We start from the raw sequence: 23,573 nt of genomic DNA on the forward strand, positions 1-23,573 counted from the left end.
GCACCTATGAACTGATGCACATTGCGAGTTTTGGCATCGAGCGAGATCGTTGTACCGAATCCAAACAGAATGTGATCTCTCAAAAATGAGATAGGTTATTTTAGGCCTCAACATCACCGTCTTGTAGCATTCAACAATTCATCGATAACCATCACAAGCTCTGAGTTATGACCCTCAGAAGATTGACCTGGAAACGCACTTAGAGCACCTTGGAGATTCCTCGGTATGGGGTGGCCGCAAACAATGGATGGTCTTTGTGGCTAGAACAAGGGTGTGACTAGGGTACACCTTCCCACCCGGAGCTAATGGCACTGACGATTCAATGCCATGATCAACGATTTCAAAGTTACGTTGTGGTGCACCTATGAACTGAGGCACACTGTGAGTTTTGGCATTGAGCAAGATCGCTGTGCCAAATCCAAACAAAATGTGATATATCAAAAATGAGATAGTTTATTTTAGGCCTCAACATCACCATCATGTAGCATTTGATAGTTCATTGATAGCCCTCATGAGCTTCGATTGATGACCCTTGAAATATTGACCTTGAAACGCACTTAGAACACCTTGGAGACTCCTTGGTATGGGGTGGCCGCGAACGATGGATGGTCTCCGTGGTTGGAACAAGGTGTGAATAGGGTTCATCGACCCACCTGGAGCTAATGGCGCTGACGATTCGATGCCAAGGTTACTGGTTTCAAAGTTACTTTGTGGTCCACCTATGAATTGAGGCACATTGCAAGTTTTGGCATCGAGCGAGATCGTTATGCCAAATCTAAATGGAATGTGATATCTTGAAAATGGATAGGTTATTTTAGGCCTCAGCATCACCGTCCTATAGCATTTGATAGTTCACCGATAGTCATCACGAGCTCCAAGTTATGACCCTCGAAAGATCGACCTCAAAATGCACTTAGAGCACCTTGGAGACTCCTCAGTACGGGGTGGCCGCGAACGATGGATGGTCTTTGTGGATGAAACAAGGGTGAGACTAGGGTTCACCTACCCACCCAGACCTAATTGCATTGACGATTCGATGCCAAGATCAGTGGTTTCAAAGTTACATTGTGGTGCACCTATGAACTGAGGCACACTGTAAGTTTTGGCATCGAGCAAGATCGTTGTGCTGAATCCAAATATAATGTGATCTCTCAAAAATGAGATAGTTTATTTTAGGCCTCAACATCACCGTCCTATAGCATTCAATAGTTCATCAATAGCCCTCATGACCTCCAAGTAATGACCCTTGAAAGATCGACCTAGAAATGCCCTTCGAGCACCTTGGAGACTCCTCGGTACAGGGTGGCCGCAGACGATGGATGGTCTCCGTGGTCAGAACAAGGGTGTCACTAAGGTTCACCAACCCACCTGGAGCTAATGGTACTAACGATTCGATGCCAAGATTAGCGGTTTCAAAGTTATGTTGTGTTGCACCTATGAACTGAGGCACATTGCGAGTTTTGGCATCGAGCGAGATCGTTGTGTTGAATCCAAATAGAATGTGATCTCTCAAAAATGAGATAGGTTATTTTAGGCCTTAGCATCACTGTCTTATAGCATTTGATAGTTCATTGATAGCCCTCATGAGCTCTGAGTTATGACCCTCAGAAGATTGACCTTAAAACGCACTTAGAGCACCTTGGAGACTCCTTAGTACAAGGTGGCCACGGACAATGGATGGTCTCTGTGGCTAGAACAAGGGTGTTACTAGGGTTCTCTCACCCACTCGGAGCTAATGGCACTGAAGATTTGATGCCGAGATCAGTGGTTTCAAAGTTACGCTGTGGTGCACTTATGAACTAAGGCACATTGTGAGTTTTGGCATTGAGCGAGATCGCTGTGCCGAATCCAAACAAAATGTGATCTCTCAAAAATGAGAGGTTATTTCAAAATCACCGTCTCGTATCATTCAATAGTTCATCGATAGCCCTCACGAGCTCCGAGTTATGACTCTCAGAAGATCGACCTCGAAACGCACTTAGAGCACCTTGGAGACTCCTCAGTAAGGGGTGGCCGCGGATGATGGATGATCTCCGTGGCTGGAACAAGGGTATCACTAGGGTTCACCCACCCACCCAGAGCTAACGACATTGACGATTCGATGCCAAGATCAACAGTTTCAAAGTTACACTGTGGTGCACCTATGAACTAAGGCAAACTACAAGTTTTGGCATCAAGTGAGATGGCTGTGTAGAATCCAAATGGAATGTGAGCTCTCCAAAATGAGATAGGTTATTTCAGGTCTCAGCATCACCATCCTATAGCATTTGATAGTTCATCGATAGTCCTCACGAGCTCTGAGTTATGACCCTCGAAAGATCGACCTCGAAATGCACTTCGAGCACCTTGGAGACACCTCGGTACGGGGTGGTTGCAGATGATGGATGGTCTCCATGGCCGGAACGAGGGTGTCACTAGGGTTCACCCGCCCACCCAGATCTAATGGCACTGATTATTCGATGTCAAGATCAACAGTTTCAAAGTTACGTTGTGCTGCGCCTATGAATTGGGGCACACTACGAGTTTTGGCATCAAGCGAGATAATTGTGTTAAATCCAAACAGAATGTGATCTCTCAAAAATGAGATAGATTATTTTAGACCTCAACATCACCATCTTGTAGCATTTGACATTTCATTGATAGCCCTCACGAGCTCTGAGTTATGACCCTCGGTAGATCAACCTCGAAACGCACTTAGAGCACCTTGGAGATTCCTCGGTATGGGGTGGCTGCGGACGATGGATGGTCTTCGTGGCCAGAACAAGGGTGTCACTAGTATTCACCCACCCACCTGGAGCTAATGGCGCTAACGATTCGAATAGTTCTAGCCATTAGGAGTTAGATTTTTAAAAATTGTCAAGAAATTTGCACAAAAGTTGCTAAGCAACTTTTTGCAATTTTTGCGCTAAGACAAGTTTTATTGCAAATTTGTTTGCAAATGGACTCTACAAACTCTTAGGGACCCTAATAATGTTCTAAACATCTAGACTTACCTAAAAAATATGGAATTTGCCAAAAATCCACTTTATTGGACTAATTGATGGCCAAGGCTTATAGTTGCACCATGGGGTCTTGTGTCCATTACAAATGTGGATGGCCACAGGGAGATCATTAGATCTATCCCTAGACCTTATTACATCAAGAAAAGAAAAACAATTAGCTGCTTTGCACTAGTGTTCCATGTATTGATGTGATAAAAAAGTGCATAGAATGGTTAGTGATTGTGCATACCTCATGTATGTGTTACTTGATTTATTTATTTTTGATGAGAGGTGGTTGGTATGTGATCAATTAACAAGCTTTCTTAGCATGAAAATTTTTGGATAACCAATCCATTTTCCTACTAATTCAAATGGGTGTGCCTAAGGGCTCAACATGTTTGGGTGATATTCAATCCACATGGAAATCACTTGCTCTTCTAAAGATGCTAAAGGGTGTATGCAAAGGGACTATCATCCTTTAATATTATAGAATTTCATTTTTGTGCATTTTTATGGATATGCATATCGAAGCATGTCATGCATTCTTGAAAATTCTTTTTATTATATGTACTAGGTATGTGGATGATCAACAACATTGTATTTCATTAATGTTATTGGACTAAGAACTAGTTTTCCTCTTAGTTGGAAGGGTGGGCCTAAGGTTTCAACACTAATGGGTGATGTTGAACCACCTTGGTAATAACAAGTTCATTTGGGGAGGCTTGAGACTGCATGCAAAGGGATTCTTGTCAATTTTACTCTTGTATCAAGGGGTGGGCCTAAGAGCTCTATGTCAAATAAGAAAAAAGCCAAACTTGTAATAAGATATCCGCAAGCAATTATCTTTCATATAGTTATAAATGCTCTTTAAATTGTCCTTATAACCTTGTATCACATGCAAATATGATTTGCAAGAACTTGTTCAATATCCTTCTCTTATAATTTCTTACAAAGAACCTACCAAAATACAAATTAGAATATGCAACTAATTTAACTTATCTTTTTCATTATTATAAAAACCATATACGAAAAAGTTCACATTTTACATCATAATACATCATAAATCTTAGGAATTCTTCCCAACAACCCCCCCCCCCCCCCCCCCCCCCCTCCCCCGCCCCCCCACTCTTGATTATTTACCTACATTCCAATATCATAAAAAAATTAGTAACTTATTGTATTAAACAAGATAATCATCAGTTTAGTGAATCATTATGAAGAAAATAACATAAGAAGTAAATATACCTAGTTGAGTGTTCCAGTAGGGTCCTCTCTCTATTTTAGGGTCTCCAACAAGGCTTCATGATCAGCATTAGTAATACTAAAAATTTCTTTTACTTTTGGTCTTCCTTGATGCTTCAACAACTTTACATTTTTTGCTATAATAAGATGCGAATATATAAGAATTATTTTGTGCTTTTGATAGTCTTCGAATGCAGGAATTCTGTTCCTTCTAAGCATGTATGTCCATAGCCATGTTCCTGAGACAACCATTGAACTAGTAGGATATGTGAATCCATCATCATCTGTGATCGGTTGTGCAAGTTTTTGTTTACCTCTTACACAACATGCTAAGCAATAATTAGATTTCTCATCATTCCCCTATGGTGCAACCAATGCAAAGACATGTCCTGGCTGAAGTAGATCTTATAGATGGTTATGCTCAAGTGAACTTTTCATGTCATCATTTTTGATAGAGGGTATGATAGAAAATGGAGTAAGATAATGTAGAGCCCATATGTCCACCCACTCACTTGACTCACAGTGATCCCAATCACACTAAAAAAAATAGGACAAATGCAAGCTAGTTGTCGTGTCCAAATGGTCCATGTACTAGAATCAGAACTCTGGAATGAATGCATTTTTTATGAGTCTCTCACTGTAGCACAATCTGATCTATCAGCTATGGACCCTTCCTCAACCAACCAAAAGAACCTATGTACCACTGAATCAAGAGTCCCCCCCTGTGATAATGCTAAACTACACCAATCAACAATGCTACGAGCATCAAGAAGCTTTGTTTCTGAAATCTTCAGTTGCTCCTTAACTAGACCTTGCTCCTTAACTAGACCTCTCTTCACACATGCCTTGCTCTATCATGTTCCCCTTTTCCATGGCCAGACTCAAAAAAACTCCAAATATGAGGCACCCCTCTCTCTACATGCATCCTGCACAACCAATAAAAGATGTGAGCATTCTTGAATTGACCTGTACAGTTATCTGACCAAATGATATTTCTATCTATAGCAATTGCATGCTCATGTAAGAAATCAAAATAATTCTCGAAACAATGTTGCACAAACTCGTGAGAGTGAGATCTATCATCACTCATATAAAAATGATGCTCTCTAACAATCTTTCGATTATCTTCCGCACTATCAGGGGCACGTCTATATGTTATGTGAACGAAAATAGCAATCTGAATGGAGTTGTGATACTGAGATTGTGTCTCATTTTGAGGTTGCAATGTGTAGTTCTCAGCAAAATCAAAAACTAATATAATAGTGCCAATGGGAAAATTATCCTTGCACATTCTAAATTCTTGATCCAACCACTGAGACCTGTGACTATGTCTTACATACTTGTAAAAAATATTTTCCTTGAAATCTAAAATAAAACTACCCACACTGATATCTTTTCCAACCAATTCACATCTAGAGCTCTCACCCCCACTCTTCAATGTATATTTCACCGTTTCATATACATTTTTTTTTCACTATTGTCTTTCCAAGATCTTGTTCGCACCCCTCATGGAAAAATATGTCAAACTTGGATAAGCCACCACATTCTGAAAACTTCTCATTTAAGCAAGCATTTCTATAAAAGAAACAACCATGAACTCTACGACATAAAAGTTGATCTAGCAAGTCTCTTGATGATTTTGAAAGCCCACTAGCACCACAATCCTCCAACATTTTTTTACTATGCAAAGTAGAATGGATGTAGCGTAATAGTTCATGGTGCATAGAAAACTCAATATGATATTTGTAGAAACATGTATTTCAAATTTTTAGTGGCGCACAATAAAATGGCTTCAAAGATTCAAAAGCCCTTTGTGATATATGAAAACTTGGATGACTCTCTCTAAATTGTTTGAACAACATAGTTTGACTTACCTCCAAATAGTGTTTAGGATGTGGTGTGCGGTCTCTGATGCCAATTCTCAACTTTAACACATCTTTAGCATTGGGTGATACTCGTGAGCTAGAGTGTCAAAATTGTGTAATTTCTTCTTTCACATCATCGGATAGCTTCTTATTAAAACGTGGAAGTCTCCCACCAAATGCCCATGTTTCATTTTGAAGAGGATTATCAATTTTCTCTCATCGAATAAGTGCTCTTCTCAAAGTAGTACGATTTAGATTCAAATCAATACAAGTGTGTCGCATATATCTAACCTTTCTCAAATGATGACTTACCAAAGATGTTGTAATAACCCTTCAAAAATATCTTTAAGCCTTCTCCTTGCTATTTTTCCCAATGCTATTGAGAGCACTAAAAAGGATTTTCACAATAATGACATTTCTTTCCAACTTTTTATTAACACGAATCTTCAATTTTGAAAGCATAGGTCTCATCTTTTGCATCTTTAATAAGTGCATGAAAAGCTAACATTGCTCTACTACTATCTTGTTGCCGAAAAACATCTTATATAATCTTGAAGCCCATAATCGAATGGTTCTTTCTGATTTTGTCCCTTCCAAACTAGTAATAATCATTTCATCAATTTCAATTATTTATTTTGGTGTTTAAGAACCTTCATGTCGATTATAATTAGGAGATATGTAATGTTCTTGTGCATTAGGTTCCTATTCATTGTCATGTTTAACATGGTCAATTATGCAATTTGGATTATGACTTGGTAGCATTTCGTCCTCAAAATTTTTATTCTCTAAATTTTCAATTCTGGCATTATCGTTTTCAATAGGTACATTTTCATTCCCCAACTGTAGATATTCATTATCTGACTCTATGATTTCACCTTCTACTCATTCATCGTCAACTTGACTGATATTTAACATACTTTGTCTTTTTCTTTGGTATTCCATTTTGTCCCTTTCCCTATATGTCGCAATGTCTTAATTGGATACCTTCCTTTTGCATTTAGCCTTTCAACGACTGATGCTCCCTATTTAGATGACAATATCGGACACCTAGGGTTATATTTTCGAACTTTTTTTGATTGGATGGGCCCCAAAATGCGACTTTTTGTAAAACCCGTGAAAAAAACCTCAAAAAGTGATGTTGTCAGGTCTGCAGAGACAGGGAATATGTTGGAAAATGATGCCAATAATATTGGATATCCGATATGCCCCCTAAAAGATTTTGGAGGGAAAATCGAATATGTGAGTCATAGTTTATGACTTATCAATTATTTGAGTTATATTACTATGTAAAGATATATTATAATATATATATATAATAACGTAACATAAAGATATAACATATAATCTATTAGTAAATAATAATATATTATGTTATTCTTATTATAATCTATAAATATAATATATATTATTATATTATATTATTATTATTATGAGCTATGTTATTAATATATAATAATATATTATCTTATTAGTATTATAATCTATAAATATAATATATATTAATATATATGTCCGTAGGGGTCCTAGGACCCCTAGGGACATAATAGAATGCTTCATATGCGTCGAAGGGGGTCATAGGGTGACCTATGACCCTTTTCAACCTAGTAAATGATCACATATGTCCCTAGGGGTCCAAAGACCCCTATGTACATATTAGAATGCTTTGTATGGGTAGAAGGGGGTCATAGGGTGACCTATAACCCCCTTCGACCCATTACATGACAACATATGTCCCTAGGGGTCCTAGGGCCCCTAGGGACATATTAGAATCTTTTGTATGGGTCGAAGGGGGTCATAAGGTGACCTATGACCCCCTTCAACCCATTACATTACGACATATGTCCTTAGGAGTCCTAGGAGCCCTAGGGACATATTAGAATCTTTCGTATGGGTTGAAGGGGGTCATAGGTTGACCTATAACCTCCTTTGACCCATTACATGACGGCATATGTCCCTAGGGGTCTTAGGACCCCTAGGCACATATCAGAATGCTTCATATGGATCGAAGGGGGTCATAGGTTGACATATGACCCCCTTTGACGCATTAAATGATGACATATGTCCCTAGGGGTTCTAGGACCCCTAAGAACACATTATAATCATTCATATGGGTTGAAGGGGGTCATTGGGTGACTTATGACCCCCTTCGACCCATTAAATGATGACATATGTATTAGAATCCTTCGTATCGATCGAAGGGGGTCATAGGTCTTTGACCCATTAATATGACGACATATGTCCCTACAGGTCCTAGGACACCTAGGGACATATTAGAATCATTCATATGGGTCGAAGGGGGTCATAGGGTGACCTATGACCCCATTCGACCCATTACATGACGACATATGTCCTTAGGACATATTAGAATCCTTCATATGGCTTGAAGGGGGTCATAGGGTGACCTATGACCCCCTTTGACCCATTACATGATGACATATGTCTCTAGGGGTCTTAGGACCCCTAGGGACATATTAGAATCTTTCGTATGGGTCGAAGGGGGTCATAGGTTGACCTATGAACCCCTTTGACCCATTAATAGGACGACATATGTCCCTACGGGTCCTAGGACCCCTAAGGACATATTAGAATCATTCATATGGGTCGAAGGGGATCATAAGGTGACCTATGACCCCCTTTAACCCATTACATGATGACATATGTCCCTAGGACATATTAGAATCTTTCATAAGGCTTGAAGGGTGTCATAAGGTGACCTATGACCCCCTTCGACCCATTACATGATGATATATGTCCGTAGGGGTCCTAGGACCCCTAGAGACAAATTAGAATCCTTCGTATGAGTCAAAGGGGGTCATAGGTTGACCTATGACCCCTTTCGACCCATTATGTGATGACATATGTCCGTAGGGGTCCTAGGACCCCTAAAGACATATTAGAATCCTTTGTATAGGTCGAAGGCATATGGTTCAAAGGGGGTTAAAGGTTGACCTATGACTCCTTTCGACCCATTACATGACAACATATGTCTGTAGGGGTCCTAGGACCCCTAGGGACATATTAGAATCTTTTGTATAGGTCAAAGGGGGTCATAGATTGACCTATGACCCCCTTCAACCCATTACATGATGACATATGTCTGTAGGTGTCCTACAACCCCTAAGGACATATTAGAATCCTTCATATGGGTCGAAGGAGGTCATAGGGTGACCTATGACCCTCTTCGACCCATTACATGATGACATATGTCCGTAGGGGTCTTAGGACCCTTAAGGACATATTAGAATCCTTCGAATGGGTTGAAGGGGGTCATAGGGTGACCTATGACCCCCTTCGACCCATTACATGATGACATATGTCCCTAGGGGTCCTAGGACCCCTAGGGACATATTAGAATGCTTCGTATGGGTTGAAGGGGTTCATAGGGTGACCTATGACCCCCTTCGACCCATTACATGATGAAATATGTCCTTAGGGGTCCTAGAACCCCTAAGGACATATTTGAATCCTTTGTATGGGTTGAAGGATGTCATAGGTTGACATATGACCCCCTTCAACCCATTACATGATGACATATGTCCCTAGGGGTCCTAGGACCCCTAGGGACATATTAAAATCTTTCGTATGGGTCGAAGGGGGTCATAGGTTGACCTATGACCCCCTTCGACCCATTAAATGGTGGCATATGTCACTAGGGGTCCTAGGACCACTAAGGACATATTAGAATGCTTCGTATGGGTCGAAGGGGGTCATAGGTCAACCTATGACCCCCTTGACCAATTAAATGACGACATATATCCCTAGGGGTCCTAGGACCCCTAGGGATATATTAGAATCCTTTGTATGGGTCGAAGGGGGTCATAGGGTGACCTATGACCCCCTTCGACCCATTATATGGTGACATATGTCCCTAGGGGTCCTAGGACCCCTAGGGACATATTAGAATCCTTCGTATGGGTCGAAGGGGTTCATAGGGTGACCTATGACCCCCTTCGACCCATTACATGATGACATATGTCCCTAGGGGTCCTAGGACCCCTAGGGACATATTAGAATCTTTTGTATGGGTCGAAGGCGGTCATAGGTTGACTTATGACCCCCTTTGACCCATTACATGACAACATATGTTCCTAGGGGTCCTAGGACCCCTAGGGATATATTAGAATCCTTCTTATGGGTCAACCTATGACCCCCTTCGACCAATTAAATAAAAACATATGTCCCTAGGGGTCCTAGGACTCCTAGGGATATATTAGAATCCTTCGTATGGGTCGAAGAGGGTCATAGGGTGACCTATGACCGCCTTCGACCCATTTCAACCCATTAAATAATGACATATGTCCCTAGTGGTCCTATGACCCCTAGGGACATATTAGAATCCTTCGTATGGGTCAAAGGGGGTCATAGGTTGACCTATGACCCCCTTCAACCAATTAAATGATGACATGTGTCTCTAGGGGTCCTAAGACTGCTAGAGAAATATTAGAGTGCTTTATATGGGTCGAAAAACCTATGACCCCCTTTGACTCATTAAATGACAACATATGTCCCTAGGGGTCCTGAGGACATATTAGAATGCTTCATATGGGTCGAAGAGGGTCATAGGTTGACCTATGACCCCCTTCAACCCATTACATGACGACATATGTCCCATATTAGAATCGTTCATATGGGTCGAAGGGGGTCATAGGGTGACCTATGACCCCCTTCGACCCATTACATGATGACATATTTCCCTAGTGGTCCTAAGACCCCTAGGGACATATTAGAATCATTGATATGGGTCGAAGGTTATCATAGGTTGACCTATGACTCTCTTCGACCCATTACATGACAACATATGTCCCGAGGGGTCCTAAGACCCCTAGGGACATATTAGAATTTTTTGTATGGGTCGAAGGGGATCATAGGTTGACCTATGACCTCTTTCGACCAATTAAATGATGACATATGTCCTTAGGGGTCCTAGGACCCCTAGGGACATATTATAATGCTTCATGTTGGTCAAAGGGGGTGATAGGTTGACCTATGACCCCCTTTGACCCATTACATGATGACATATGTCCCTAGGGGTCCTAGGACCCCTAGGGCCATATTAGAATCATTCATATGGGTTGAAGCCCTATGACCCCCTTGAACCCATTACATGATGACATATGTCCCTAGGGGTCCTAAGACCCCTAGGGACATATTAGAATGTTTCATATGGATCGAAGGAGGTCATAGGTTGACCTGTGACCCCTTTCGATCCTTTACATGACAACATATGTCCCTACGGGTCCTAGGACCCCTAGGGACATATTAGAATGCTTCATATGGGTCGAAGGGACAATATTATATTTGATAATTATATTATATTGTATATTTTAATATAATAATAATATATTATTAGATTATATAACAATAATAATCATATATGTTACTAGATTGTAGATTTAATAATAATAATAACAATATATAGTATTATATAGAATTATTTTTCATATAATACTACTATATATGTTTAATAATAATAATAATATATATCATATATATCACTATATTATATTTAATAGTAATAATAATACATATTACTATAATGTAATAATAATTATAATTATAATATTATTGTTCACACATTCACAAAATATATTTTCCTTTAAAATTGTCTAAAGTTATTCACTTAAATTTGTCTCCCTCCAAATTTAAAATCTAAAAAAAAAATCCCTTTTGATATTTTCCACCAAAAATGAGCTTGAAATTATCGTGGCTAATCGGATATCCGATTTGAAATCAGATATCTGATCAGGCCTAGTATTTACCAAACCTACCCGGTCAACCCAAAAACCATGTTTGAGGAGAGTTTCAGTGACACTCAGACTTCGGGTAGCCATCTGACAATGTTATTTTGATCGAAATTGACTAAAACGAAAAGGGTTTTTTAATATCACTCTTGAGATTCCATCGATATAATTTCTGTCAAATTCTGAGTTCGATAAGTATTTATTAGTTAATTTTCAATGAAGATTATTGAAAAGTGTTGATTGACATACTGATTGAAAAATAGCTATAACTTTCAAACGGTATAATATTTTTTAAATCTAAAAGTTGCATCACATTTTATGCTTCGCCTAGTATAAGAAAAATAATTTTAAAAAAAAAAATTGGTAAAATTTTCTATTAGTTAAGGTGGTCAGACATGGGAGTTTTTTTTTTCTGAAAAAGTTTTGGTAGAAAATTAATATTTAATTATTTATTTGGAATAAAAATACTGAAAAATATGCGTCACATTCAGGCATGAGTCTACTTTTTATATCTATAATTATATTTTAAAAATATTATCATTTGATTTTGGTTAAGGTGGTCAGACATACACCTACTTTTTATTTTCACCCTAAAATTTTCGTAGTACTGCTTTAAAATCCAAACTTTTGACCAATCAATTATTTATTTCTCCTGATAAGGCCTAGTAGTTTAAAAACTACATTCAATTTCCTACATATTATTTTCTTACAATGTTTTGATATAAAGTCCATAACCACTTTAAAATTATGTGTCAAGTTGGCATAACCCTGATTTGCTGATTCTTCACTGCCGCTTAAGGCCATAGTTTGGTACACCATGATCTTGCACATACCACACAATAGAAGATATAACCATCTGAATCGCAAAATTCAATGGAATCTTGAGACATTTTCTAGAGCTCTTGCTAAAAGAAAAAAAAAATTGAGCCTACGATCACCATGAAAAAAAAAGGTTGAATAAATATTTAAAAACTTGCATTGAATCAACTCTCCAACAGTATCTACTAGTATCTTCACCAACATCCACCTCCACCTCTGTAAAAAATAGATCAAACTCAATAAGATTTTTTAACAAAAATGAAAGATGCTAGTATTGAGCCTCATTTTAACCCACAACGGACTTCCCATGCCTCAATAGGAGAAGAAGGGGTTGGAAGGAGAACCAAGATTGAAAAAATCACTATATAGAAGTAATACTTAACATAAATAATAGATTTCATCCTTCTCACCCAATAAAGAACTAGGGTTTTACCATTAAAGAAACACATACATTAGTCCTCCTTTATATATACTAATAAAATTCCACAACAACAAAAACCTCTAACTAGAAACCACTAGGAAAAAAACCAAGAAACTTGGGCACCACCAAAAATGTTACAACCAAAGAGGAATCCATTGAAGAGCATCAAAACTTAAAAATAGAAAGTCATCGTGTGGGCATTTGAAAGAAATATCACAATAGCATACTACCCATCACACATAAAATATCTACCAAATTTATTAAAGAGATGATCATGTCCTTTGTGACAATTGTAAAAAAAGTACCAATAAGAAACAACCTTAGTTGTTGATTCAGGATACAATCACATGAATCAAATCCATGGATACTTGAGTTTTTTTTCTAGTAATGATTTGCAAGGATTTTTTTTTGTGTGTGTGTGTGTGTGTCTACACACACGCGCGCGCACACACACACACACACACACACACACAATAAAAAATAAAAAGATATGAGAAATATACACAATTCTAGAACTAAATCATTTTATAGGATGAATCTATGATTGTACTATAGATCTATGAATCTGGTATACTTGATCATTGATCTATTTTAACAGTTATAAATAAATTCAACACATTCATATTGAATTATTGGATTACAAAATTATTTAAAGTTTGTAACATGATTCACTCATAAGTCAAGACTAAAATTTTTGACTTCAATCATCAAATGGATTTTCAAGAAAATCTGCATCAGAGGGGTACTGATGAGCTACAAGTGTCATATCTACATCAACAGAGGAACCCAAACCAGTTCCACTAGTAGTAGGAGTACTCATGATGTCTCCCAAAAGCATAATAAAGAGATGAATCTAGAGGCATAGAGAAGATGACATCTTTTATTTCATCCAATGTGAAAGGCTTTGTGAGATTTATATTATCTTGGTCTAAAATCAGGGTAGGTATTGCATTTAAAAGTTCAAATCCATGTTGGGTATTCTGAGGTTGATTTGGTGGAGGGGGAGCCAAAAGATTTTAAAAAAAATTAACACCCTTATGTTGAATACCCTCATTCTTTGTAAACATCTTGTTGTTTTGATTAAGTAAAAATAGGTTTTGAAAGGACCCAAAACCTTTTAACAAAAGGCAAGAAAGATATAACAATGAGGATCAAAATACAACTGTGGGAAACCACCCGACAAAATAGAGGGACACACCAAAGTTCCCAACAAGAGGGAAAATAGCCCAAGAAGTTATAGACCATCAAGATTTGCATTTTGGTACAGTCTTTTGAGAACGTAAAGACATATCAAAAGAAGGAATGGAGGATTTGCCTTGTTTTCCTTTGACCGATGCCCAACCATCCTCTACCTTCCTAGAAGCCTTCTACCAGTCCCAACTGACCCCCAACAACCCCTCGTCGATAGAGTTAGCAACAAAAAAAGGGACAACAACAACATTATGATCCAAAGCCATCAAAGGAACAATAGTCGAATCAACATAGACAACAACAAGCAACGAGTCAGAAATAACATTCTAATTCAAAACCATTGTAGAGACAACAGCTAGCGACGAGTCAGCAACAACATTCTAATTCAAAATCGTTGTAGAGACAACCTTCGAATCACCAAAAACAACAACAGAATCCTTAGCCAAAGAGAGATCAATATGCGAAGAGCTATCCAAACCATCCACCTCCGTAGAAACCTTATGAACCGTATAGTGATCATCGAAAACCCCCGACCACCAAGAAGGTGATTTCTTCGATCTAGCCTTGTCCGAGAAGCAACTTGCAGCAAGATGGCCGATCTTATGGCATTTCCTACATCTGAAAGGAATACCCTCATAATCAAGCAACTAAATCCAAGAACCAGTTGGAGAAGCCAACTTCAACATTTCTGGAAGCCCCTTGGAGGTATCCATCTGCACCAGGATGCGAGCATATGATGTCTTATAGACATTGGAAGAAACCAAATCAACCAATATGAAATCCCCAACAGCATCCCCTATAGCCTCCAGGACTGAATCCTGCCATAAATGAAGGGGAAGATTTGGTAACCTCACCCAAAGAGGAATCTTATTAAAAGTTTCAATAGTTGGATTGAATGTCGGAAACCAAGGTTTGGCCATTAGGGGGAACCTTTCCTCCCAAGAGAAACCACGACCCAGGATGGCATTTATGTTATCAACCTTAGCAAATTTCACAATAAAAAACCCTAGCCATAGGGTAAATTTGCATTTCATCCGAAATTATTGGATCCCAAAAATTGGAAATCCAAGCATGCAAATCTGAAAGAGAGGGCCAAAAACCCCTAAAACAGAAAATAGCAGCCATATTGGAGTAATCCACCACATATGAGTTGATCTCCTTAACAACATCTTGTTCAAAATGAAGCACAAGGGGATTACTAATTGGGACAAGCACAGTCGAATGACTAACTCAAGGAGCAAATGAATGGAGCCCTTCCTCACAGGATCAAAAATAGCTGCCTAATATGCGACCACATCTGCATAAGATAGGGCAGATCGAACCAAAGAACCCTTCATAGTAGGAGTAACATGAATACTAGGACCAAGACCACCCCTAGCCACAAGAGTCACCATAAGAGGAACCCTAGCCATAGCAGTAGGCAGAGCCAACCCAGAAACAAGAGTCAAAGGAGGAACCCTAGGTGCAGCAGTAGGCAAAGCCGTCGCAAAAACATGGGTCTTAGTAGCTCCTTGGGCAGGTAGAGCCATCACAGAAGCCGGAACAAAAGCCCCAGTAGCCAGTGTGAGAGAGGTCACTGGACGAGCGTGAAAAAGCGCAAGAGCGAGAGCAGGAGTTTTCTTCATCGCAAGAGCAGGAGAAATCGTAAGAGTGGGAGTGGGAGTTCGTGCCAGCATATTCATAACAAATATTGTATTCCTACAGGAGTTCATGCCGACATCTTATTGTTATCTACATGGTGAATAGAAAATATTGTATGTGCAATACATTTCATTGTAGCCAAAGCATTAAAAACTCTTTATTTCGATCACCTTCATGGAGCCATAAGTCTTTGGATTTATATCTCCAATAGATTTCTTCCCTCTTACACAATTCTACCTATCTTTCTTGAAGGTCTTTTTTTAGTATGTAAGTTTGAGAATCTAAGCCTTCAATAAATATTGCCTCATGAATCTCTACATGTTCTTTGGTAACCAACTCTTTCTTTAGAAAAAATGTTTTAAAAAACTTCCTTATTTCATATTTTAATATTATGCTTTAAGTATTTCAATTTCATATGGAATTGAAACATCTTTGTACCTCTACAGGAAGGCATGAAAAACCACCAATAGTAGAGCGATGGAATAAACGAAGGGTCTCAAAACCACATACTTTGAAATTTGAATGAAGGCTTCCTCACATCGGGTTGACAAGATCATTCAAGACATAGAGACAACAAAATGGTTAGAACCAATGAGAGTATAGATTTGAGATTCTAAATTAAAACATTCTAGGCTCTATGTTGCATAGGTAAGAAATCTATCTAATCACTATGCGATTTTTTTAAAGTCCCTTCTCTTATTAGTCCAAGTGAACTTTCCATTGTTTAGAGAGATGTCTTCAAGAACATTGTCATGAATAAAAAATCTAAAGTCATCTATAGTCCATTGAGGTGGAATGACAGCTCCCCACTTCTCCTTTCATCTACAATCACATTGAAAATCCCTCCTACAACCTAAGTTACTAATACACATTGTAGAGTATCACATTTCTATGTTACTTTAATTTTATAAAAATATAAATTTAGTATAACTTTTTTATTGTAAATTTGAATAATAAATAAATATAAACAATTGAAATTATTATTATTTTTAAAGTAAAATTACTATCATTTTAATATTTTTAACTTTTTTGGATTAATAATTTTTAACTAATTATTACTATTTGTAAATAAATGATTACGCAACATTTTTAATTGATTTCGAATAATGAATCAATAAGGCTATAAATGAGAGACCTCGGTTAAAGGCAGTTCTTTTGTCATCAACTCTTAAACATTGATCCTTTGTTTTCAATAGAAATCATACTGTTTGTCTCTAATATTATACACAAAACTCAGATCCTTATACTGTCATCATAGAATTGCACTTTAATGTCAACAATCAGACTAAAGATCATCTCACAAGTTATTAAAAAAAAAATTGTATTTTAACTTTATTTTTACCTCTATCACTTACCATTTCTAATTTTTTTTTTAACCAACACCTGTTTCGCATCCACTTCCATGTGGTGAAATAAAAGTGGTATAGTCAAAATAGAAGAAAAAATTGACAGCGACATTTATAGATGCCAAACTTTAGAAATGAGAAGCCAATAAATAAACCTTCCCTATGATAAGAATAAGACTATATCATAGTGCTACTAACCCGTACAAGAATACAGGTAATCTAGAGCAGAGAAGTGTCTGTCGAACCCACCGCCATGATCTGCTAGTGTCTCTTCGTAAGCATCTGGAAAGCATTCACTTTGAAACTCTGCCCATTTTCTGTCTCTCTGCATTCTAACTATTAATCTAAAAATACACGTGTGCAAAGACTGAATTGCATTTGCATACATTGAATCTTTCAATAGTTTATAGAAAGCAAGTGTAAATAATTGTCTTGTTCTACTGTCGATGGGAATGCAAGCACAAGTGCAGGTGGGTAAAAGCTTTGTGAGAGTTTGGCTGATATGCTCTTCACTCTGCTCCACTGAATCTCCAACCTCTGCATACACTATCTGGTAATTTCGGTTACCATTACAACTTTCCTTCATCCTCTCTTCCATTTTATCTTTCAGCATTTGTAAAGCACTCTTATTGCAATCTAAAGATAGATCGCACATTGTCAACAACACATCCACATCCACTTCCACTTCTTCTTCTTCTTCCCCTGCAAAACATGACCAAGACCAGTCTACCAATTGTCCACCATCACTCTCCACGCCCACAAATCTGCCTCCACCATGAAATAGAGTGTGCTCAATAGTGTGCACAAGATTAGAAGCATTCTGAGAGATCAGTGCCACGAGATTAGAATCACAATTATAACTTTAAAAATGACTTTCTAGCTAACGTTTAAACAAATAAGCCTCATATAAACAAGGGAAATAAGCTCTGTTACCACAGTATATCTTCTTGTTAATACTTACCCAAGTGTACTCCACAATCAAGGGGTAATGGTGTCCGATTTGCTCCCACCGCTGAATCAATGACGGTGATTTATCTATGTTCAGGAAGAGTAAGCTCTTTATCTCAACTAAGATATCCACTGCCTCTTCGTTCAATGATTCGCAAGATGATGCGGTGATCCCCATAAGTGAAGTTAAGGATCTGAATCCACTATTAAGTGTCTTCAAATTTTGGCAACCAGTAATGTGGAGAAGTTTCAATGACTTGAGCTGGCCAAATGACTCTGGAAGGCCCTCTAAGCTGGAACAGTCACTCAAATCGAGACACTTCAAAGCAGATAGAGCACCTAAGCTTTTAGGTAATTCAACCAGTTTGACACATTTTCCTAAGATAAGTATTAGCAAAGTGGATAGATTGCTTATTTTGTCCGGCAAAAAGGTAAGCTCGCTACATGTTTCCAAATCTAAATATCGTAAAGATTTAAGTTGTCCGAAGATGGGTGGAAGGCTAGCCAACTCAGTGCAACCAGATAAATCCAAGAGTTCCAAAGAAGATAGGTTCTCAATGTTCTCTGGAAGTGTAGTGAGATTGCTACATTTACTTAGATTCAACTCAACTAGAGACTTGAGTAGGCCAACGCTTGGTGGAAGTGTCACGAGTGCATCAAAGCCTTTTAAGTGTAAGTATTGTAGAGAGGATAGGTTGTCAAATCTTTGGAGCAAAGTGGGAATGTTTGCAGAATTTTTCAAAGACAGTAATTGTAAGGACGCTGGCAGCTGCACATCATTTTTCCAAATGAAAGACACAGGAAACAAATAAGATAATTAGTAAAAAGAACATTCTAAAGCTCAGAGATATTGAGCACTTTAGAAGGAGAGAGCACTTGCCTCATCAACGTTCTCACTATCTGCTCCGTGTGACCGTGGCCCCTCTAAAACAGCCAGTCGTTTGAGTTGCTTGGGATGCATAGGCAGATTTCCGTCAATACTTAAAAACTTGAGACTTTCAAAGCTGCGGTGGCATATTCCATTCACTTTGATGGATTCTGGGAGTTCCAAAACTCTCAAAGAAGAATGCATAATGTCTAGGCTTTCTGCTTCAATTTTGAATTCATTATTATCTTCGGAATCTGAAACTTTAATCCCCTTTATTTTCTGTAATTTCTGTTACAGCATTTCCATTTTAAATGTTAAAATTGATTCTCAATTCTAATAAATTCTATTTTGCAAGAGTATGTTAAAAAAATTAAACTGCTGCTGGCTAACTAATTAATAAAGTGAAAAAAAAAAAGAATTTAAAACTTACACCAGATATACGTATACCTGTGTATCTTGGAGAGCATCCTTCAAAGATTCCAGGTCCACTATTCTATCTTCTTTTTGTTGGGATAACCATCTTCCTCTTTCCTTTATTACATCATGAACTGTCACTGACCTGTTCTGTATAAGACTCTGCGGCATTACCTCTTCAGCACCCCACATAATGGACCGCGTTTTTTCGTCATCGTCATTAAAAGAGAGTTTTACAAGTGCCGCATCGAGAAGCACTTCAAGTTGGACCTTTCCAACGACCGCACTGACTTCTCTTATCCGCTTTTTATCGAAAAAGCAAACAATATCTATAAAGGCCTCCTTAGAAAGCTCATCCAAACTATTATAGACTTGATCCACCACACGTTCAATTTTACTACCAACTAGTACAGATTCCTTGAGGAATTCCTTGAGAAACTTGTTTTCTGATACCCTTGGCAAATAGGTTTTAAAATAGCCTCCAACTAATTCTACAAGTAGAGGAATTCCACAGCACATATTGACAATATCCTCCACATCTATGTTCTCTACGCCTGGGGGAAGTGATGCGTTGGCACTGCCAAGAGCTTTTTCACAGAAAAGTTTCTTCGAGTCTGAGAAGGAAAGCACGTCTACCTCGTATGGAAAGTAATCCAAACCTGTTCCAGAAAGCATTTCGGTCTGATAACGGTTTCTCGTAGTGACAAGAATCCTCATCCCACTTGGAAGGCAGGACAGATCAGTTGGCAAAAGCTTTTGGAGGTTCTCTGCTTCCAGTGCATTGTCAATAAACAGGAATATGCGACGATTTTCTTCTCTAAAAGCATCTGTTAGTTGATCCCAACCTTGCTGACAACTGTTCAACTGGACATTGCCTTGGCCAAACAACTCCCTCAACATCTGCTGCTGAAGCTGCTTGATATCATTGCTCGTACAGTTTGCATCCATGTCGATTCTGCAGGCTTTGTAAGCCTTGAGGTCTAGAGTCTTGAAGACAGCAGAGGCGAGAGTTGTTTTCCCAATTCCGCCAAACCCGTAAACTACAACAGCGATCTTTGAAACATCAGTTGCATCCACTTTCAGAAGCTTAACTAATCGATCTTTTGCGCCTTCTCTCCCAACTGAAAGTTCCCCCCGGGAAAAACAAACATTGCATGGTTCAACTTCAGATATAATACTACAATCGATCAGATGAGAACTAATTGTCTCCTACAATATTATAATACTTTTCTCTCCTATGCAACTATAGGTTACTGAAATAATAAATCAATTTGACATTGGATAAAACACACAGACGTTTGTATAAACGGACATGTACCTGGTTGGGGACCTTGTCCCCGTGATGTTGAAAGAAATCGAGGAATGTTGTCCAGAACACTAATGACAGCCCCAAGGTTGAGATCTGCATACGTATTTCGGATCTGCGACTCAAGCGTTTGCAGATCCCCTGCATCGGTCGAAGCTTGAAATATCCTATATTATCGTGAAGAAGAGGAAAAGTAAGAAAAGCCCTTTTCTTGAAAAACCCTCTTCTGCCTTGTAGCCTATTAAGTGAAAAAGTCATTGAGGATTTACCTGAAGAGCCTGTGAGATTCCATTTGTGTTAGACAGAGAACACATCCGTGAAAAATGAAGTCAACTGCTTCATCAAGACTCTGTCTTTCCGCAGGGAGATGGTGATCTAATTGCTTCACGCGCCTTGCCAGAGCACACAACAATCTCAACAGCCGAATGCAATGCTCCCTGTTATTGGAAACTTGTTCAATTTGATCCAGCAAATATCCCACAACGCATACCCCTGCCGCCAGCAATTGAATCTGGGATGCACCTTTCAAAACCTCACCGACCACTTTGCGTGTGTCACGATTATATGCAGACTTGCAGCACACCTATTTGAGAAGGGAAGATTATTCATCATCACCCAAATAATTAAGAGCCCAGTTTTAGGGACCATTTTATATGGGCAAAGTTTTAGGGAACATTCTTTTTCGAAAAAAACAATGAAGGGGAGTACCATGCAACGATTTCTCTCAACACGCTTCGACATCTTCATGACTAAATCCTTCCCAAAGTTAATGCAAGCATCAAACTTTGAGGAACTACCAACTTGTTGTGTAGATGTATTCAGTTGTGCCTGCAAAAACTATGTAATGTTTATATCTATATCCCAATAAGATTTATCACCAAGAAAAAATCTAACAGCACAGTAACACAAGTTTATCTTACTCTGTTATTTTTAGCTTGAAGACGTTGGTCAATGATGGTTATCAAGTCGTCAAGATGAGTGAGATCTTGCACCATTTCTTCAAGACGCCTCAAATCCATTGTAATCTCGTTGCCTGAGGAACAAAACGCAGAGCAGCAAGCATTGCCCATTGCAAGAGAGTAAAGAGATAGACAGAATAGATAATGGGTAGAGGAAAAACTTATTAAGATTACTGAACCATACAGATATGGGAAAAAAAATTGTCGTAGGGGAGGAGATTAAATAGATGTGCGGGCAAGTCCGAAATTGAGAGAAAAATTGGGAGTGAACACCAAACAGAAGTATCCAGGCAATTCCGAATTTGAGTGTGAAATAGAGAGAAGTGGGAAAAGACATTAATAAATGGAAAAGTTCAAATTTGAGAAAAAATGTGGAAAGAATGACACTAGATAGACTGAAGTAGGAAGTGCGTCAGAGTTTGAGAGTGACGTAAAGGAGGAGTTATATGGGAAACAGCTGGGGAATCTGTACGTGACAATGAACTGGTCCCAAGCAAACAAAACCTTTAAAATCGTTTTACTTTTAGCTTCAGTGGGTCTGCAACTTTTTTATATTTATATTCCATTTGAATTTATCACCTGCAGCATTTTGTAAATTTATAACTAGCACTTGCACCGAAAAGGAGGTGCAAGAGAGAGTTTAGGTCCTGGATACGAGCATTCCTTTTTGATGTATTTGGACCTTGCACTCAGCAAGACTTGATCCCTGGTGGGCTCTTTGTGAGCCATTCAACTTCACCAGTAGACCATGGTAAAAATATATATATTATTAAACAAGCGGCCATATAAAGCAAACCAGAGGGCATGTGTTCTTGACCCTTTTTTCATATTTAGATACTGTGTTCCGAATTGGAACATCATGACCTTGTCTAGATGGTCATCCAATAGGCTTACAGCAAAGTTTGGGATGACATCGAAAGCTGTGGCTCCTGCGGCCATGGGTGCAGAGATTCCACCCATAAGCATATCATTGTATCTGTTATGTCTAGCATCCAGCAAAGTCATCATGATTGTTGCAGGTATTCCTTTACGATACAGGGGTTCTATTTCAGCCACTATGCTACCTATGTGTAGGTATTTATAACCATTCTTGGTTTTAGCTTGTTTCACTAAGTTATGGATATCTTTACTTGACAAGAGATTGATAAAGCTGTGAGGCTGATCATTTTTCACTACTACTTGTAATTCTATCAATTTACAAATGGTTTTAGACTTATAAGATAACAAACCTAAGTCGCTGTAAATCTCATTCCATTTCTTAACTGGTAATTTAAATCTATCAGTAGGCATTGGGTATGCTTCAGACTGTGAAATATCTTCATCCACATTAATATCTTGAATTGAGTCAAAGACAGAACTTAAACTAACTAGTTCTGATGTTTGGTCTGCAGATTGTTGATCTCGAGGATCGGCCATCTCGATCTCTTTTCTGTATGTTGGTTTGAGTGCGCTACCTTCCCTATTGTTAAGGATCCAAGAGTTGATAAATCCCAGAAAAGGTATTCTCTGCTTTGGTAGAAAGATGCGAAAGGTGCGCAGATCACTGCACCTCGCATGCTGCAATTGAAAGATATCCAAGTCCCTAAGGAATGGATCATAGATATGAAGGCATTACGACAACTCGAAGGTCCGAGTAACATGACCACCATTACTAATGTACAGGAAGATTACCACCAAGCTAGGATATCGTTTGCCTCGTCGCAACCCTCATCCTCTACTTCTACTCCTGCCCATCAGTCCCTGACTCGGAGTATGTCCTCACTTAGTTCATCTTCCGTACCACCAATGAGTAGACAACCTTCAATGCCTCCATTAAGAACACCTCCATCGG

At 38.6% G+C, this 23,573-nt stretch overlaps 2 protein-coding genes across 3 annotated transcripts; both read right to left on the reverse strand.

Moving 5' to 3' along the window:
- Positions 1 to 17,336: 17,336 nt before the first annotated feature.
- On the reverse strand, positions 17,337 to 22,097 carry LOC149555496 (uncharacterized). 2 transcript variants are annotated; one of them, XM_089829546.1, is made up of 8 exons: positions 21,704 to 22,097; positions 21,492 to 21,620; positions 21,053 to 21,366; positions 20,796 to 20,950; positions 19,511 to 20,598; positions 19,076 to 19,351; positions 18,209 to 18,964; positions 17,337 to 18,067 (listed from the first exon to the last, which is right to left on the reverse strand). In XM_089829546.1, exons 1-8 carry the CDS (start codon positions 21,851 to 21,853, stop codon positions 17,441 to 17,443), a joined length of 3,495 nt encoding a protein of 1,164 aa, XP_089685672.1. In that variant the 5' UTR covers positions 21,854 to 22,097; the 3' UTR covers positions 17,337 to 17,440. The 2 variants fall into 2 exon arrangements, with proteins under 2 accessions (XP_089685672.1, XP_089685673.1); XM_089829547.1 differs by having other exon boundaries at positions 21,492 to 21,611; positions 21,704 to 22,052.
- A 31-nt stretch (positions 22,098 to 22,128) lies between these two features.
- LOC149555497 (uncharacterized) lies at positions 22,129 to 23,158 on the reverse strand. The gene is made up of 2 exons (XM_089829416.1): positions 22,539 to 23,158; positions 22,129 to 22,225 (listed from the first exon to the last, which is right to left on the reverse strand). Exons 1-2 carry the CDS (start codon positions 23,156 to 23,158, stop codon positions 22,129 to 22,131), a joined length of 717 nt encoding a protein of 238 aa, XP_089685542.1.
- Positions 23,159 to 23,573: the final 415 nt, after the last annotated feature.

The sequence above is a fragment of the Cupressus sempervirens genome, chromosome 5 (genome assembly GCF_028749045.1).
Source record: "Cupressus sempervirens isolate cs-2001-9-10 chromosome 5, ASM2874904v1, whole genome shotgun sequence".
In the NCBI taxonomy this organism is placed as follows: domain Eukaryota; kingdom Viridiplantae; phylum Streptophyta; class Pinopsida; order Cupressales; family Cupressaceae; genus Cupressus; species Cupressus sempervirens.

Excerpts from the sequence above, each read along its gene's own strand:
- LOC149555496 (XM_089829546.1), bottom strand. The coding sequence starts at position 21,853 with ATGGGCAATGCTTGCTGCTCTGCGTTTTGTTCCTCAGGCAACGAGATT. Across the intron at positions 21,367-21,491 it reads TTGAGAGAAATCGTTGCATG|GTGTGCTGCAAGTCTGCATA; the intron begins GTACTCCCCTTC and ends CTTCTCAAATAG. Across the intron at positions 20,599-20,795 it reads GGGACAAGGTCCCCAACCAG|TTGGGAGAGAAGGCGCAAAA; the intron begins GTACATGTCCGT and ends GGGAACTTTCAG.
- LOC149555497 (XM_089829416.1), bottom strand. The coding sequence starts at position 23,158 with ATGGCCGATCCTCGAGATCAACAATCTGCAGACCAAACATCAGAACTA. Across the intron at positions 22,226-22,538 it reads TCAAGAACACATGCCCTCTG|TTCATTGTCACGTACAGATT; the intron begins GTTTGCTTTATA and ends GCTTGGGACCAG.